This window comes from Setaria italica, chromosome II (genome assembly GCF_000263155.2).
Source record: "Setaria italica strain Yugu1 chromosome II, Setaria_italica_v2.0, whole genome shotgun sequence".
Classification (NCBI taxonomy): Eukaryota; Viridiplantae; Streptophyta; class Magnoliopsida; order Poales; family Poaceae; genus Setaria; species Setaria italica.
This window is the reverse complement of record NC_028451.1, coordinates 32951724-32969233: the sequence shown is the minus strand read 5'-3', so window position 1 is coordinate 32969233 and position 17510 is coordinate 32951724. Positions and strand designations below refer to the sequence as shown.

General features: G+C 44.4%; 3 protein-coding genes across 4 annotated transcripts; 1 reads left to right on the top strand and 2 right to left on the bottom strand.

Moving 5' to 3' along the window:
• Window positions 1-34: 34 nt before the first annotated feature.
• Window positions 35-2818, bottom strand: LOC101754532 (RHOMBOID-like protein 10, chloroplastic). 2 transcript variants are annotated; one of them, XM_004956942.3, is made up of 9 exons: window positions 2507-2818; window positions 2027-2283; window positions 1874-1928; window positions 1706-1786; window positions 1529-1625; window positions 1369-1436; window positions 873-971; window positions 639-680; window positions 35-560 (listed from the first exon to the last, which is right to left on the bottom strand). In XM_004956942.3, exons 1-9 carry the CDS (start codon window positions 2708-2710, stop codon window positions 429-431), a joined length of 1035 nt encoding a protein of 344 aa, XP_004956999.1. In that variant the 5' UTR covers window positions 2711-2818; the 3' UTR covers window positions 35-428. The 2 variants fall into 2 exon arrangements, with proteins under 2 accessions (XP_004956999.1, XP_012699670.1); XM_012844216.2 differs by having other exon boundaries at window positions 2555-2818.
• A 2835-nt stretch (window positions 2819-5653) lies between these two features.
• Window positions 5654-6055, top strand: LOC101765500 (transcription factor HY5-like). Its single transcript, XM_004959445.1, has one exon. It carries the CDS (start codon window positions 5654-5656, stop codon window positions 6053-6055), a length of 402 nt encoding a protein of 133 aa, XP_004959502.1.
• A 355-nt stretch (window positions 6056-6410) lies between these two features.
• Window positions 6411-16142, bottom strand: LOC101753457 (ATP-dependent helicase BRM). Its single transcript, XM_022824189.1, is given in 16 exon segments — window positions 6411-6768; window positions 6770-7401; window positions 7529-7777; window positions 8150-8370; window positions 8455-8671; window positions 8776-10314; window positions 10397-10642; window positions 10837-11040; window positions 11599-11682; window positions 11797-11889; window positions 12039-12125; window positions 12220-12307; window positions 12526-12638; window positions 12845-14167; window positions 14307-15557; window positions 15986-16142. Coding segments are annotated over 15 exon segments (6429 nt in total). The 5' UTR covers window positions 15555-15557; window positions 15986-16142; the 3' UTR covers window positions 6411-6683.
• Between the last annotated feature and the right edge of the window lie 1368 nt (window positions 16143-17510).

The following is a 17510-nucleotide window of genomic DNA, read 5'->3' as shown; positions in this document are numbered from 1 at the left end:
TAAACTTTGAATCTTGATATACGTGTGCACCTTATAAACAGAAACGGAGGGAGTATGTTAGTGGATCACTGAGAACAATTTTACAGGTTTGACCATTTCTTGTAGTACAGGAACAGAAAGAACCTAGTGACCTCAAGAGAATCATAGGCAGAACTTACATCGAGAATCATAGGCAGGAACAGAAAGAACAATGTGTGTTTGTCAGCCGCTGGTAACACTAACACCTAATAAAATGTTATGCGATTGATTAACCATAACCTGCCACAGCATTGAATATTGACAATCTAATGATCCGAACACGGGCAACAGGCTCCTTGTATGTTTCCTAAGGAATTAGCTCTTCTTGGTGCGTTGAATGAATCTTCACCCTCTTTTACTTTTCTCTTCCCTATGTTTCTCCCCAAATACAAAATAACAGAAGCCTAAGCCTACCCCTTTATTAGCCGGAGGACTGGAGCCCTGTCTTTGAAAACCACTCTGCCATCCTTTCCCACATACTGATATTGCCATGCCGGACCTAGGAACCATGCCACAGCAACTCCCCCTAGCAAGCCTCCCAGCTGTGATTATTCAAGTGAAATCAATGAGCTACATCGAGTCACTGTAGAATCAACTGCGTAAAAAATCAGGAGACTTACATGACCCCAGTTATCAATTCCCCTTGAAAGGAGGCCCATACCCTATCAAACGAAAAGGGACATAATAAGGCAACTAGGCAAACAGAAACAAAAGCAAAATAAAACTAGGTAGTATTCGGAACATGTAATGTGAGCTGGTAACCCCAGCAAGTAGCTTATAACAAACTGTACATGCTTTCTAGAAAAGCAGTGAAATATTTCCAAAGAAAATATGAGGGAAAAGTGGAGCAGTACCATATTCAAGACAACCACACGCCCGATATGCTCTAAACTTTCCCTTGCATTGCCAAAATAACTTCTATGCCTCCACATATAAACTGCATGGGCGCCAACCTGATCATGCAGATCAAATCGCATGATGAAGTTAAATCACTCTCATGTTGAGAAGTTGTATCAGTGATTTTTTGATTCCCAATAGGACAAGGCTGAGACTCTTTATTTCACAAAAATACAAATGTGGTAATCATAGGCAAGAAAAGACTAAAGTGCAGAAGTACAAGTTACAAAATCAATTATGTTTCAGGCCTGTTCAGTCAAGAATCGAGATGTACAATTCTGAGGACTAAAAGGAAATGATATACCAACCATTTACAAGTGAACACTCAGTTTTCAGTTTCACATTGCTGAATCATGCCACACTGTAGGATTAATATGATTTTGGCACTGGATAATGGGCTAAGTACACAAAATATTTCTGTGAGTGTATTTATTAGCAGAAAAGTAGACGTACCAATCCAAAAATGGCACCTGACGCACCAACAGCAGGTGACTCACAACAGCGATAACTCATCAGTGAACCTATTTAGAGTTCCAAGAAGTTGTTATGAACAGTAATAACTAAGACCAGGGTACTACAGCATAGATCATCAAGAAGAGTTAAGGACAAACACCTGCCAGCGCTGAACTGATATAAACAGCAATAAATCTTCTAGGACCACTTAGCATTTCCACCATGGGCCCAATTGAGTTTAAAGAGAAACAATTGAACTGCATCATTATGTTAACAGGTAGGAAATTAGCTAGAAAAAACTCCTATAAAATATTAACTCAATTGAACGAAAACATACAGCAAGGTGAGTGACATTTGCGTGAAGGAGAGATGATGTTGCCAAACGCCAAAATTGTCCTCTATCAATCAGACTGTTGATCTTTCATCATACACCATGGTCGTAACTGTATTAGGTCACAAATAAACAGCATATAACTGAACTAGAAATTCCAAATGGGACACAAACCTTGGCTCCCCACATAAGAAGCTTTCCTTGTGATGCTACCTGAGCGATATAAGCCCTTCGATAAGAGGAAATTGTGTTAAAGAACAAATGATTGAATGGAGCTAATATCCATCAGAAAATAAACACACAAACTTAAATTGAACATCAACTTACAGGACATTAATAGCAAGAAGAACATTAGTCCACAGCCTCTTCTTCGAATCAATTCTGCGAGGTCGTCTAGACAGCACCTTTCCTTTGCCGATGTATGTCCCACCTGACCCATTCCCATTGAATAGAGTGAAGCTGCAAACATATGACGCAGGGAACACATTCCCCAACGCGCCAAGAATTGGGTGTGTTGCAAATGAGTGTGATCCCCCAAAACAAATGTCACCCATGTTCGGCAAGGCTTCAAGATGTCGCACCTCCTAGATGCATAATTCACTTCAGATTAAGTTATTCGATCAAGCATGATAATTTGTCATCCAATCAATAACAAGGACTCAAGGAATCAAAACTCAAAGCGCTCCAAGAAACAACACACGAATCACAGGCTATCTGAACGCGGTTAGTGTTCCCTCTCGGGCTCACACAGTAGCTAAGAAGAGGAACGAAATGGAACGCAAGGCGAAGCAAAAAAAAAAACAGCACCGGCGAGCGGAGGAGGCCCGCGAAGCGGCGGCGGAGGGCGCTGCCGACCTGCGCGCCGGCGAAGGCCGCGACGACGTTGGGCCTCCAGTCGCCGCCGTCTCCGCCCCCGCCCCCTCCGCCGCGGCCGCCGGAGGAGGATCCGGGCGGTGGCGGAGGGGGAAGCCAGGGGAAGGAGGGGAGGGGGAGCAGCAGCCACGACGCCATGGGCACCACCGCCTGCGTGCGTGGACCCACCCCCACCGACGACGAGGGCTCTTCGGCGGGTTCCGCCTCGCTTTGCTTGGGCCGCACGCGGCGCTGTCCGCTGGGACCCACACTTTCGTTTTCACCGGATTGGCTCGGAAGGAGATCCATTTCGGGTGGTTTGAAGTGGCTGGATTGGAATCCTTCTACATTAAATGGCCTGGATTGAAACCATACCTCCTCACCCCTGGAATGAATCCTGGCCGGATTGAGTGACACGGGTGGAATCACTCAAACCGGACCTGGAAGTAATCCTGGCTAGAATCCAATCCTGATGAAACGAACGAGGCCTGAGTGGATCCTCCGGATTCGTCGGATGTGCTTTTGCGCTTCGAAATAACTAGCCAGGTTGGCGCGCTATGCGTGCCGGTAAAAAAGATTAACCTAACGTATTAATGAAAAAAAAATATTGTCCTCTACTATGCTCAAAACAACATCATAACAATGTATTGAATTAAATCCAAAAGCTACATTAAATTGGCATAGTAGCTCAGAATCTGAGAACGTGCCAATCCCAAACATTTTGGTATAGAGGTACAGATAAATAGAAATTCATTAAAAAATTTTAGGTGTTAGTAGATATAGTTGACATTGATTATTGGTTTTGTAGAGGTAAATGATAAAATTAGCATGAATGAATAATTCAATTATAATTTGCAAGTTTATGAATTAAAGGCAGTGCAAAAGGTAGTAGAGTTACCATGTGTGAATGTTGTATACAAAGTTTAGTTATTAGTTTTATATATAAAAAATAATTAAATATATTTTATACTTTCAAATAATGGGAAAAACATAATTTTTTAATCATGGGACCCACTCAATAGAACCGTGGGTCTCACCACCAATATGCGCGGATCCCACTTGAATAGATGTGATCCTGGATAGTTTGTGTCCCCATGGGTCCCACCTGAACAATTGGTGGATCCCACATGAACAATACGTGGATCCCACATGGATTCCACTAACAATATCTAGGTCCCACATGAACATTACGTGGGTCCCATGTGGAGCCACGTTTGAGCTCCAAAGCCCGCCGCTTTAGTATATCTAATTCGACCTATTGTAGTTTAGGCCTACGTCAAAGTATTTAGGCCCATTTCCCGTTAAAAAGATAGAAAACACAGATGCGAGTCAGCCAGAATTCATATCTCCGCAAAATTTCTAAGGTTACCTTCTTTTTTCTGTTTCATTTGTGCTAGAAAAACGTTAGAATTGCCCCTACATTCAGGATGATGCCCCTAGCATTTACTACTGCCAGTCATCTATATATTTAGTTGACGTTTCAGACAACAAATCACTAAAAATAACTTTTCCCCCACAATGTGACAATGTCATGTTTAACTGATTGGAGGGAGTATGTTTAATTGAGTTTCGAGCGTGTCCATGTAGGCCCAGCCTACAAGCATCTCTATTTAGCTCTCCGTCTCTATCTTTAGAGAATTTGAGGAAAAATCCTCCTCCAACAACTTCTCCGTTTTCGCTCTTCAAAATCATTAGCCTCACTCTCCAATGATGAAGAAGGTCCCTAGCTCTCTAAAGGGCTGATATAGAGAAGCGAGAATTAGAGATTCTATTGGAGACGTAAGAGATATAAAGAGCGAATGTCGGATGACTCTCAAGTAGAGATATGGAGAGTGAATTTTAGAGATACCTTACAGTTGGGACGACTGAATTAACAGAACCTATGCTCATACACCAGAATACACCATGATGCACGCAATGTAGGTATCATCTACCTTGTCTATGCCATTGCCACGGCTCCGCCGTAGCTTCACGCAGAGGGCAAGTTTGGATTGTGACCCTAGTTAGCCAAGCTCGAGATTGGCCAGCCAAATCAGGGCATGGCCAAAATTTGGTCATATTGGATATGTTTAGACGGTGGTCAAGCCAAAATCCTAAAACGTTTACCAAAATACTATACAATGTGAGTATGACGTGTAGGGTCCACATGTTATTATTTTTTTCTTCATTGACATATACACATGTGGAATCATATTTTGTAGATAAAATTATGAGTATAATGCTGAAAATAAAATTCAAATTGAATATACCGTGCAGTAGATATTAGCATTTGAAGATTGATAATCTAAAAATTTCAATGCACATGCATGTAATAGCAGGCTGACACGTCACCTGTAGGGGAGCTTTTGGCAGCCCGGTCAAATCGGAGCCAACAATTTGTTCACCAGAGGCACGCTGCCAAATTTTCATGGGCCGACCCAAATTTAGCATGCGCAAAGAGCAGCCAAAATTTGAGGGGACGTCAAAATTTGGCTCGGCTAAGAGCAACTCCAAAAGCTCCTTAAAATTGTCCCAAATTTTATTTGGAGGAAAAAAAACTTACCTTCAACAACTCCCCTATCCTTCCCGTAAAAATTGGCGGATGCCAAAAACACCTCCATCACCCCGCATACATGGGCGCGTCCGGTTTCATCCCCAATTGCCTTCGAGCTGAACCAGCACGTTGGTAGGCTTACCGACTCGCTCTCGTGGAGCTCGAAGCTCTGCAGGCAGGTGGTTTCCGCCTCCTGCTCCATCGCGGCAGACACCGCCGCCATGGCCAGCTCCCACCGGATCACCCACTCGCGCCACCTCAGGCCCTGCCACCACCGGATCCCTGCCGTGCCACCCCTGGACCGTACCCTAAATCCCACGTCGGTAGCTTGAGGTAGAGCATTCCCCGTAGCACCCCCAGTGAATCATAGCAACTCCCGCACTGGCTCTGAACCCCCACGCAACCGCAACAGCGCCTCAGGGCCAAAGATCCAGGCCTTGAACCGACGACGGAGCAGGGGGTTGGCACCGGCGTGGCAAGGAGGCGAGCGTCGGTGGCGAGCTGGGCGAGCGAGGTGGCGGAGGACGACAACAATGAAAAGGGGGAAGGAGATACGGCGGGTGCCGAAGATGGGCGGCGTGTCGGTGTCGGCCTCGTCGGACGCGGGCGCGGATGAGCGCCCCAAGGAGGACGGCAAGCAGAGGCGGCTGGTGGTGGTCACGGGGGCACAGGGGCAGCCGCCGGCGGCGAGGAAGAATCGCGGGCTCACTGCGGAGGACAAGGAGCAGAACCGGTTGAAGCGCCTGTTGCAGAACCGCGTCTTGACGCAGCAGGCGCGCGAGCGGAAGAAGGCGTACTTGACGGAGCTGCCGCCGGCAGCTATTGAACAGGGATGCCGAAGTCCAACGAATTTGGCCAGCCGGCGAAGCTTGTTTTGGTGGAAATGGAGGGAGCGGTGTGGGAAAGAAGAGGAGGGGCGGTGCGTAACAAGGAAGGGAACGTGGTTAACCAGAATAATCCAGCCCAACTAACCACCAGAATAATCCAGCCCAACTAAGGGCCCATCATGCTAACGTGGCTTGATTTAAAATATTGAGAAGGTTAGTATTGGTGAACTGTTGTGGGATGATATAATTTTGAAGGAAAAAAATTTAGAAAAACTCCAATACATAGTTTTGGGGAAGAATTTTTAAAAACTCTTGAAGTTGCTCTAACACCAGCCTAGAACCAAACGCGCCCAGAGCCACTAATGATACAATGTGCCAAATGCCAAGAATGAAATAATGGGCGTTCTGTACACAAATAGTCAGACGCAACAAGCTTGCTGGTTTGCCCCTGATGCGATGATACCAAATTCGCAGAATTCACTCAAATACTAGTGCCACAAAATAAGGGAATAAATAGCTAATTTTATTACCAAGGCCAGCTGGGCCTCTATTTTCAATGCTACGCGAATGCATTTTCTAGTTGCACCACCATAAGAGTTTACCCTTTACAGAATGATGAACTTAACATACAAGAATAATAGCCCTCCCACATTTCTTCATGCCCACAACATGTCAACAACAAAAGCCCAGCATGGCGGTCATATATGAAAAGGATGAACTCAACAGGGTGCCGAAATGACGCGAATAAGCCCCCACCAATGGAGTCCACGCTTCACAGGTAGGCCAATAGAGGACGCCAGAGAATGTACACCAACATGCAAGAATCCTCACAAATGGCTCGGCCGCCTCTTGCCGCTGTCTGTCCTTAGTCGCTTGGCTGGCTTGGCCCACTGGATATCTCCAATGCCGGGTGCCGAGGAACTCCCCCCTTGATCCGAATGCGCAACCCATCCAGTGGAATGCATTGACTGATGAGATGGATGTGCATCCCTTTGAAATGGCGTCCTGGCACCTCTGGGTGAGGGCACCGGGCCTGGCCGCCCAGGGTTGGTTGGCGAGAGCGGTCCAGCTCGCCCTGAGCTAGACGGAGACCCAATGCTGCTCCTTCCCCGTTCTTGCCTTTTCTTCTTAACAATGAACATGTCGCTCGGGTGCAACAACCCAGCACCATCTGGGAGCTGATCCCTGCTGCCGGATCCAGAATGCCTCGAGTCTCTCTCTGATCTGGAACTGTGGGGTCGGCTAGGAACCTCACTAGGCTGATTATGCCTGCTATGTCCCGAACCAAGTTGCTCTGCTTCACTGGTGCTGGCACGACGTTTATGACCCAAAGCAGCGTGCTTTGTCGACGGTCCAGCAGCACCGCTTGAAGCTCCTCCAGGATTCGAAAATGACATCGCATTCTTAGCTTCGCTGAAGTCTGAGTCTGGGAACGCGATCTTCATTATGTTGAAAAATAAGTTATGGAGGGTCTCAGCTTCTATCCGGACCTGCATTCAATTGGAGCAAATAAATATTCTATTAGGCTACAACACCAGCCAAAAGTTCAGAACTGGTCGAAGCATGGATGATAATACAATAGATACAGCCACGTTTGATGCAAAACAGTAGGACTACCTCATGCCTATAGCTGAAATGCTGAACCACACTCTTCAACATCTGCTGCATGTCCACTATGAACTCAGTTACAGCGCTATACTCAAATCCATCAACTCGCTGTTCAACTTTCTGTAGGTCAAGGGTGCTACCAGCTGGACCTCTGAATGAGGAATTTTCATTCCTCCGCCACCAAGAAGATATATTAGGTATGATTTGATGACCCTCTTTGTCAATCCTCCTCCAAAGCTTGCTTATCACATTTTTGCACTGCAGGAATCCAAGTCAAGAACAGCGTTAGTTGAGCCATATGAGATAACAACAGGGTAAAACATAATGATCCATATGACAAGTCAAAGGAACAAAGAGAATCCCAGATAAGACGGGCCACAAAATAATGCTAATTCTAATTCCAAATTCCACATGTAAGGAGCTAACCAGGAAAAAAAACATCCACCACTAGCAACCGCAATGTTCAAAAGCTAAAACTATTTTTGCAACAATGGTGCATTCAGATGATAAAGCATTTCAATTCTACAAAGAATTCAGAGAATCATGTTTGATATCCTTTTGAAGAACAGTAAATAGACCAAATCACCTCAAATGCAGCATTGCACAAAGAGGTTAAGTTGGTGTGCATACCTTTCTTTGCATACTGTCCGACATCTTTGTGCCACGGAACTCTGGAGTAGCAGAGTCAATGGCCTTACTGCTCCGATTTTCCTTGGAGCGCTCAGCAGATCCTTCACCAGATCCAGGCAAGTAAGCCAATTTCCCTGCCCTAGCAGCAGGCGAAACCTTCCTAGATGGCATGTTGCGCTTCTGTTTGACTATAGGATGAACCGCGTCTTGCTGCCTGGCGGCTGGATCAGCAAAAGCACAGGCATATAGGTCAGACTTAAATTGTGAATTATAACCACCATCTCCTTGAAATGCAAGATGAGTACCACGTTGAGGGAAGACCCCTTCTCCACCAGATTTATCTTCCTGCTTTTCTGCATTAGGCCTCGGACGAATACGAATACTACGTTTGCGTTTTATTTTTGGTTGCAAGACCTGTTCATCCTCACCGTCATCACGTTCATGATTCCAGCTCCCTGACTGCTGGAGATCCATATGTGAGTCCCCTGACATTGCAATCTCACCTTCTTCAAGGTCATCCGGCTGCAAATTATCAGTAAAAAGCGTGATATAATGTGGATCTAGTTAATTAACAAAGAAATTCAAACAAAAAAGAATAGACATAACAACAATATGTCAATACATACAGTTCTCCTTGACAAAGAACCAGGGCGGGCATCTAACGCAGATAGAGACCGCAATTTTTTTGAAGATGAGGAAGGCGCAGGTGGTGGTAATCTCCTGCTTCCAGAAGAAGAGCCCGTGGAACCAGCTTCTTCAATCCTATTAGTTCTTCTGCTTTTTAATCCATCGGTAAAATTGTACCCATCATCATTGATTGGCTCTTCTTCCTCTGATTCATCCTTGTTATCAGGTACCGAATCATCATTGTCCTCTTCATCTTCGAATTCCTCTATTTCCCCATCTTCAGGCAGGGGTGTGGTATTCCTCTCCTCAGAATCTTCATCAGATTCTTCAAGATCTTCGTCGTCAATCTCCCTGTAGATGGAGTACTTGCCAGTACCCTTTGGCCGCCCCCTTCTCTTCTCAGGTGTATCATTAGTGTCTAAAGCAATGCCACCAGACGACATATTCCTCAATGGTTTTTTGGATAGACTTGCCACAACAGCATCTACTTCAGTGGAGCTTGCACGGAGCCACTTTGGAACCTGATGATGTTTCATCATATCCCCCGTCCAATCAAAGTCTTCATCCATCTGGTCAAAAAGTTCAACTTCACGTTCAGTCCTAGCAATCATTCGGTTCACTTCCTGTAATGAAGGCACATCATGGACAGTTTCTTGGTATCTCTCATCATCATGCAGGAGTGTCTCCAAAGTCATCCGCCTTTCCTCATGGGTTGTTCTTTGATCAAAACGACCAGCATTAATGACCTCATCCGCCATATCAATTTTGTATTGTTGGATATTGTTGCGGATGAGACTTTCAATTGATCCCATGTACCTGTCTTTCCCAGCAAGATCATCCTCCAAATCTCCACTCCCACCATTTCTCAACTCATCCTCTTTCTGATAACTTGATATGTTATCGACAACAGCCTCCATGTAAATAACCTTTACCTCCCTAGTCTGCCCTATACGATGGGCCCTAGCAACTGCTTGCTCTTCATTTTGTGGATTTGGATCAGGGTCATATATTACAACAGTGTCTGCGCTCTGAAGATTGAGACCCCTACCGGCAGCACGAATACTAAGCAAGAATATAAAACAATCAGAACCAGGCCTGTTGAAGTCAACGATCGCTGACTCTCGATCTTCCAAGCTTGTTGTTCCATCAATGCGCCTGTAAACAAGTCGTCTCCATTGCAAATAGTCTTCCATGATGTCAAGAAGTTTCGTCATTGTGCTAAAAAGGAGAACACGATGGCCTGCCTTATGAAGCTTAATTAAAATTCTATCAAGATTCCATAACTTCCCACAAGATCTGATCATAAAATCTTTCCCATGATTCAAGAATGGATATGACAGAAGAGGATGGTTACAAACTTTTCTTAGCTCCATGCACTTGTTGTTGAGATTCTTGTATGTCTTGGACTGATACATGGGATTCCTTTGTGCACGCTTTTTCTCATCTTCAGGATCAACTCTAATAGTACCGGTAGATTTGATCCAATCATATATAGCTCCTTGAACCGCAGACATTCTGCACCTCAAAACAATGGAATCCTGCAACAACATGCTGGATTAATAATTTTCAAACTTACCGAACAAATTGACCAATGAGTAACAACCGAGAAAAGGATAGCACCTTTCGTGGAAGTGAGCCTTCAACATCTTCCAGACGCCTACGTAGCATGAAAGGTTCCAAAATCTGATGCAATCTGTGAATGATTATTACTTTCTTCTCCGTCTCAAGCCAATCATCTTCTTCTGCACTGTGTGTCGGACCATCCCTCTGAAATGGCTTAGAGAACCAATCTTGGAATGCCTTACTACTGTCAAATACTTCTGGAAGCAACAGATTCAAGAGGGACCAGAGCTCCTTGAGATCATTCTGTAATCAATTTCCAATGGCATTAAAAATAATGACAATAAAAGTATACAGCAAAAAAGGGTGATAAAATAGCTACACTGGCAAAAAAGAAATGGGGCTCCTATCATCACTAAAAAAGAAGAGGCTCCCTCAAACTATCATATGATAGTAAAGCTATAGTGGCAACAATAGCAATACACATTTATTTGGTTTACCTGTAGAGGAGTACCAGTGAGAAGGAGGCGTCGTTGGCAACGATAGCGATCAAGATCACGAGCCAAGACTGAGTCCCTGTCCTTCATACGTTGTGCCTCGTCAATTATAATGTACTTCCAATCAATCCTCGAAAGCTTGGAACGGTCAAACATAACAAATTCATATGTTGTCACAAGAACATTAAACTTCATGGCCAAAACCTCCTGCAAGACGAGTCAAAAATTAGAAGTAGAATATCTACAAGAACTAAATACAAGAAAATCCATCCACATGTATTTGCTACAAAATATCTTGTCAATGCAAAACAACAGAATGCGGCAAGCATGACTTTCAGTAAAGAAATAACAGGGGTCAACTGGTAACAGCAGCCACTAAACGAAGAAAACAGTACCCCTGTACAAAACATGCACCTTTACATGGACCGATGTACACCGACCTAGAAAAGTAAAAAAGCATCGTGTACAGCATAATTTAATTTATTCCAAATAATTTGTATATTTTTATTTAGGATGGATACAGTTGGCATCAAAACAAAACCAATAAAAGGCAAGCATTGCATGTGGTTCCTTCAAAATCAAATAGTGCATGATTATAGCCTATCTCCTATAATGTTTTCAAACAAGGATGGCAGGGCCGAGTAAACGGAATTGATTGTTTTTGTTCAGAACAAACAAAGTACCAGCAAATTTGCTAGAATAAAATTTGCAAGGTAAGTGCAGGCCTGACATATGAAAAGCTACTGGAAAAAAAGGACAGCTTACTTGAGAGAACAGCTTCTGCCTTTGGTCCTTTGCACCAACATAAAAGATGCAAGATGCAGATGGCAGCCAATTTAGCAGTTCACTCTGAACCAAGAACAGGCATCGCAGCAAAATGTAAGTTTCTATAACAAATACTTTATCAAAAAATGGAAACAAAAAAATAACTCCTCAAAGCATGAAATGACATTAAAGACACACCTTCCAATTGACCAAGACAGCATTTGGCACTATTATGAGATGTGGGCCATAATTCCCTTTAAACTCCATCAGGTATGCGATCAATGCCATAACCTGTTATAACAAATAGTGCAGCCATACAAATAAACTAGCAGCATTGGATCGAATGAAAAGAGGGAGCATTAATGGTAAGAAAAATATCGCGATATGACAAGAGTACAGGAAGCAAACCGGAACAAGATTAAGAAAGGGATGCTACACACCTGCACAGTCTTGCCAAGACCCATCTCATCAGCCAAAATACCATTCAACTTATTATTGTACAAAGAAAGCATCCACTGTAGGCCCACCTGAATAACCAACAAAATGAATTCTAAGATCTCCTGTGACAGGACATAATTACAATGAAATGAATATTGCTTCATATAAAAGTAGACATCCCACCAGTTGGTAGTCCCTTAAAGTTCCTGCTCGCAACAGCGATGGCTGCTTTGTAACTCTCTCACTCACAGCATGAGCCAAAGTATAGTACCTAAAAGTACGCAAGAAGTACACAACCTTATTAAGAGTGAAAAGTATGTTTTGAAGCCCCTGTTGATCCCACAACCTCTACCTCAAATACCAAACGGAAAAAATGCAGGCTCCAAAAATGCAACTGAAATTTACTCCAGGTGCATATCTAAAGTTAAGAAATAGCAACTTGGAAACTTTTTCCAATACAACTACATTATCAATTTACTTGCTTCTTACTTGTTAACAGATGCATTATCCCTTGGTGCATTCATCTCAGAGAATGTGTTCCTTATCATAACCTCCTGACCAGCACATTGTGCAGCAGCCTTCACTTCTTCCTCAGATAGACCCTGTTAAACAAAGCAGCATATTCATGCATAGGATTAGCAACAAGGAACCTGGTTACATGCAGCACCAAGGCATACATGATGTTAAACCACGAATGCTTGAGCTACTGTCTACAGAAACCTTCGTTATCAAATGATACAAAACCAAAGCGGGAGGGGGTTGGGGACAAGCCAGTTTCATTAATCCAAAGCAAAGAGAGTCAAAGTACCTGTGCCCGTGCAGCTGCAGCAGCAGCATTTGCTGCTTCTTCTACTTGCTGCTGACTCTTGGCAGCAGTTATTTTTCCTCCAAGCTTATAAAGGTACTCTTCAGTCTGGGTCAGGAAAGAAGATAGAACATTATACCTTTGAGCCGCATCACCAGGAACACTAGTCTGTTGTTCCAACAGTATTTGACGGTATCTCTCCACGTCATTGTTTTTCAACGCCTCCATCCTTTTTGTCCTATCATCATCTTTCCTCTTCGAGAATTCGCGCAACATCCTTTCATGGTACTTGGCCACCCCTCTATTACGAGTTATTCGAGCATCACGAATGGCCCAATGTGCCTCCAAAAGCTTCTTGCGCCACTGGAAAATGGATTTCAGCTGCTTCTCTCTTGAGGCTTTCTGCATCTGCTGAACCTGTCTAACAAGCTCAACACGTTGACGTTCACATTGTCTGACAAATTTTCTGTATATCCTATCTGGCATTGCCATTATTTCTTGTTGCTCATGCTCAACTTCATCCCTTAGGCGAGCCTGATGTTCTAGGAGTTTGAGCTTCTTTTCTTCAATCTGTAGCCTCAAGACAAGATCGGGACGGATTCTTTTCCTCTCTAGATTAATCGCAAGCAAACCACTAATCTTTTTTAAGTTATCCTCACGTTTCTTACCAAAAACAATCATCCCTTCCTGAGCTAATAAATCTTTCACATCATAACCTAGTGACAGGTTACCGTTGTAATTTGCAGGTCCCAAGGAATCATGCCTCCTAGTGAAGGACGGGAAATCGAATAGCGGACCATGGTATTTTCTTGGAACATCCCTTGGAGCTGGGGCACTGCTTGTGGAGCCAGCCCTTTTTGCTTGCTCAGCATCTGCTGAACTACTTTCTGCCGGTAAAGATTTACCCCTCTCAGCATTGTAATCGCTTCTCCCGGGAGTTCTCTGGATACCCCGCTCTAGATCCTGCTCAGATTTAATCACAGTAGTGTTACTATGCTCTGGTACTGAAACTGGTCCAATTTTAAGAGACTCTTTTGGTGAAGCTTTCATTACTTGCATGGGACCAGGACCACTCACGGAACTAGCTTTGTCATCTGATGCAGAAACCTCCACCTTCGGTAAGCAGGGTCCCTTCAACAATGGAGGTTTTTCAGGAGCTTTATCACCACTCTCCATGTGCTTTCCATGTTCATCAGCGCTGCTTACACCAGGCCCTTCACGGTTATGCGTTGGCTGAGGTCCAGAAATCTGCTGCCCTTGTGAATCAGGAGCCCGCCCAGACACAATTAATTCAAGAACTTCTGGCGGTAGTGTACGATCACCACGCTGATAAAGGAAAGCAATCAAAGGAGGGAAATGAAAACCGCAATGATGTTAGATTGATCAGCCGAACCACATTTTCAAATTATGGGTCGGATCTCATAAACAAAAACAAAATAGACTTGAAGTTTCATATTTCCCATACCTTTAAACGCCGAAAAGCTAATATCTGAGCTTTGAGTACATGAAGTTGATTTTTTGTGAAACCCGTTTGCCCTGTTTGCGGCCGAGCACTTGGAGTTGGGGGCTGTGATCCTCCTGCTTCGCCAGAGGATGCTGTGGGGGCACCTGCTTGGTTAAGCTGCTGCATCTGTCTCGCATGCTGCATCTGCATCGCTTCTGAATTTGCGAGCACAGTTTTTGGATTGGATTGCTCGGGAACTTTATTCACATGTCCAGAGCTTTGCGGGATATGCATCATCTGTGCACCATTGCCCACTGTCATAGGAGCCCTCACGGCCCTTTCATTTGAGCCATCCCTGCTATGGGCAGATAACTGTTGTTGCAACTGCAGGTTGCTCGAATTCATTACCTTAGCCTCTTCTCCACCAGAAACTGAGCTTGGGGGAAGGGGTTGACCGGGCTTCAATGGGGCACCCTGATTGGGAACATTACCACGCCCTGGGGTATCACTGTTCACTTGCGAGGGTGTTGCTTGCTGCTGCGCAGCCATACTTGCCTCATTCTGCTTCTGCACAGCTGCCATCCTACTTGACTGCCAGATCGGCAGGAGTTGAGAAATTGCACTCATGTTTGCAGGATTGGACAGGTCAAAATTGTTCTCCTTTGCCCAGGCTTGGATGGCTTGAAACTGCAACGGTGTTAATGGGCCACCACCGGTGCTGCCCATGCCCACCTGGCCTTGCATTGGCTGCATGGGCCTCATCATACCCACTGATGGCAACTGCTGTCCAGGGACTCCGGGAGGAGGCATTGGAGGCCTCATATCACCGCTTCTTTGCTCATTACTGCTTGGTTGTTCATGCTCTTTCTGCTTTTCCGCATGCTGAAGATGTTCAGCCTGTCGCTTAAACATCTGTGCCTGAATGGCCATAAGCTCCTGCATCTTGGCAGGGTTGTTAACCATATCTTGGTCTCTTGATGATGACCCCGGCATATTCATCTTGGCCTGCTGCTGGAGGAGCATCCCATGGGCCGCCTTCTGCTGCTGCTGCATCGCAAGCTTCAGGTATTGTTGCTGCATCGCAACCTGGTTGTGCACCTGACCTCCAACCATGCCTTGTGGTCCGCCGGATAGTGGCAGGTTCATCTGACCCTGGACCGGGGGCATTGGGCTGGAGGACTGAGGGAAGCTACTGCCGCCACCTTGTCCCATCATGCCAGGTGGCGCACCGGATTGGTATGCATGCTGTTGTTCATGGTGATGCGTCATTCCCTGAAAGAGAGTGACCGATCCAGAAGTCTAAAACCTCGCAGAACCAAGAACTAGAAAAACTGCATCAAGACAACAAGCAGACAAAACCGATGGAAAGGTTCGGATCCTCTAAAAGCAAACAAAAATCCGCATCAACCCCACTAAAGAACAGCGCTTATCCAAATTACGCGGAAAAACCAAACCGAATTGAGACGGGATAAGAACCAGACAACAATTCCAAATTGAAACCGTGACTACACGAAATCCGGGGCGGACCCAGCATAGGACATGGGTGTGCACATCTACACTTGATAATTTTTGCAAACAAAATCGAAGCTAGTTTTGGTAATATATTGTAAGTGGGTCAGATCCGGATACAAATTGCTTATATTAGGGTTTTGGGTGCTCCGTTTCGCACAGCAGGAAGGGAAGAGAAGGGGAGAGCATACCTGGTGGGTGGTCGTCGCCGGCAAAGGGCCCGGCGAAGACCGAATGGAGGGGGATGGCCGGAGAGACGCGGAGGGGAAAAATGAGGGGGCTAGGGTTGGGGCAACCTTTTATTCGCGGACCGCCCTCCCGGATCCCACGCCAAGACTCGCAGTCGCGGTACCAGAAGGATGCAGCGGGGCAGCTGCCGCATGTAAAATTTTGATAAGGTAATTTTGCTATTGCACAGAGTCCGATATTGGTTTTTTTAAGTAAACACTATTTAAATTGCTATATGCACCCACGCTACATGTGAGTACATTTTTTTACAACTTTTGAATTGTAGAATTGCATTTTTTTTCTAGATGAAGGGAGTATTTAAGTTGATCCTTACAAGTGGATTCCCGAACTTCGGCGGTGGATATTTGCCATTAGACGTTATATAGCTATTATAATAACTAGTAAATATGCGCGTGTATTGCTACGTGTGAACTATATATAAATACATAGTACCATAAATGCAACGGAATTGAAACGAAAAAAACATTAAAAGGTCGAGAGTCCAAGACAACATCTACTTAGTCCAAAACTCGAAATCGATCCATTAAAATATCACCCTATCTATCTTGATCCTGTCTCGACCTCAACAATCCAATCGAATCCATAAACAATTAAGATGAACCCATCAACGCCCTATGGATTCGCGAACTTTGATAGTGGATATTTGCCATTAGACGTTATATAGCTGTTATATAGCTGTTATAATAACTAGTAAATATGCACGTGTGTTGCTACGTGTGAAGTATATATAAATACATCATACCATAAATGCAACGGAATTGAAACGGAAAACCTTAAAAGGCCGAGAGTTAGAGACAACATCTCCTTAGTCCAAAACTCGAAATCGATACATTAAAATATCACCGTATCTATCTTGACCCTGTCTCAACTTCAACAATCCAATCAATTCTATAAACTGTTGAGATCAACCCATCAACGAGCAAAATATCTCGGCATTATCTCTCTCTCCTCCTCCTCCCTCCCTCCCTCTCTAGTTGCCCGAGGCTTGATCCACCACCACCTCTGCCGGCTAGGGCTCACCCATCACCCGGAATGTCCTCCTCCACTGGTCATGGTCGCACTACGATGTCACCCCACTTCTCTTTTAACACAAGGGGATTCTTAAAAAATAGCATCGTACGGAGGACAACTAAGCCACCATTATGGATTTATTTCTTCTTAATAGTTTCGTATTCTTTTTAATGCCCGACTGGCAGGTAGACCTTTTTTATGTCAATATGGTACAAAGAAAAAGACATACATTTGACATAATCATATGATAATACCAAGATGGTCCCATGACTTAGACCCCCTTTGCAAACGTAAGGGTTTCACAAAAATTCGCCATGAAGATAAAGTATAGAATATTATTCAAATTTTATGTGGACATCTGAAGCACAAATAGAATGAAAATGTGTTCCTAAAATACAAGAAAAACGTAGAACAAGTGGTGGGAGTTATTCCCTCGGAGACAGAAAGTCTGGATTC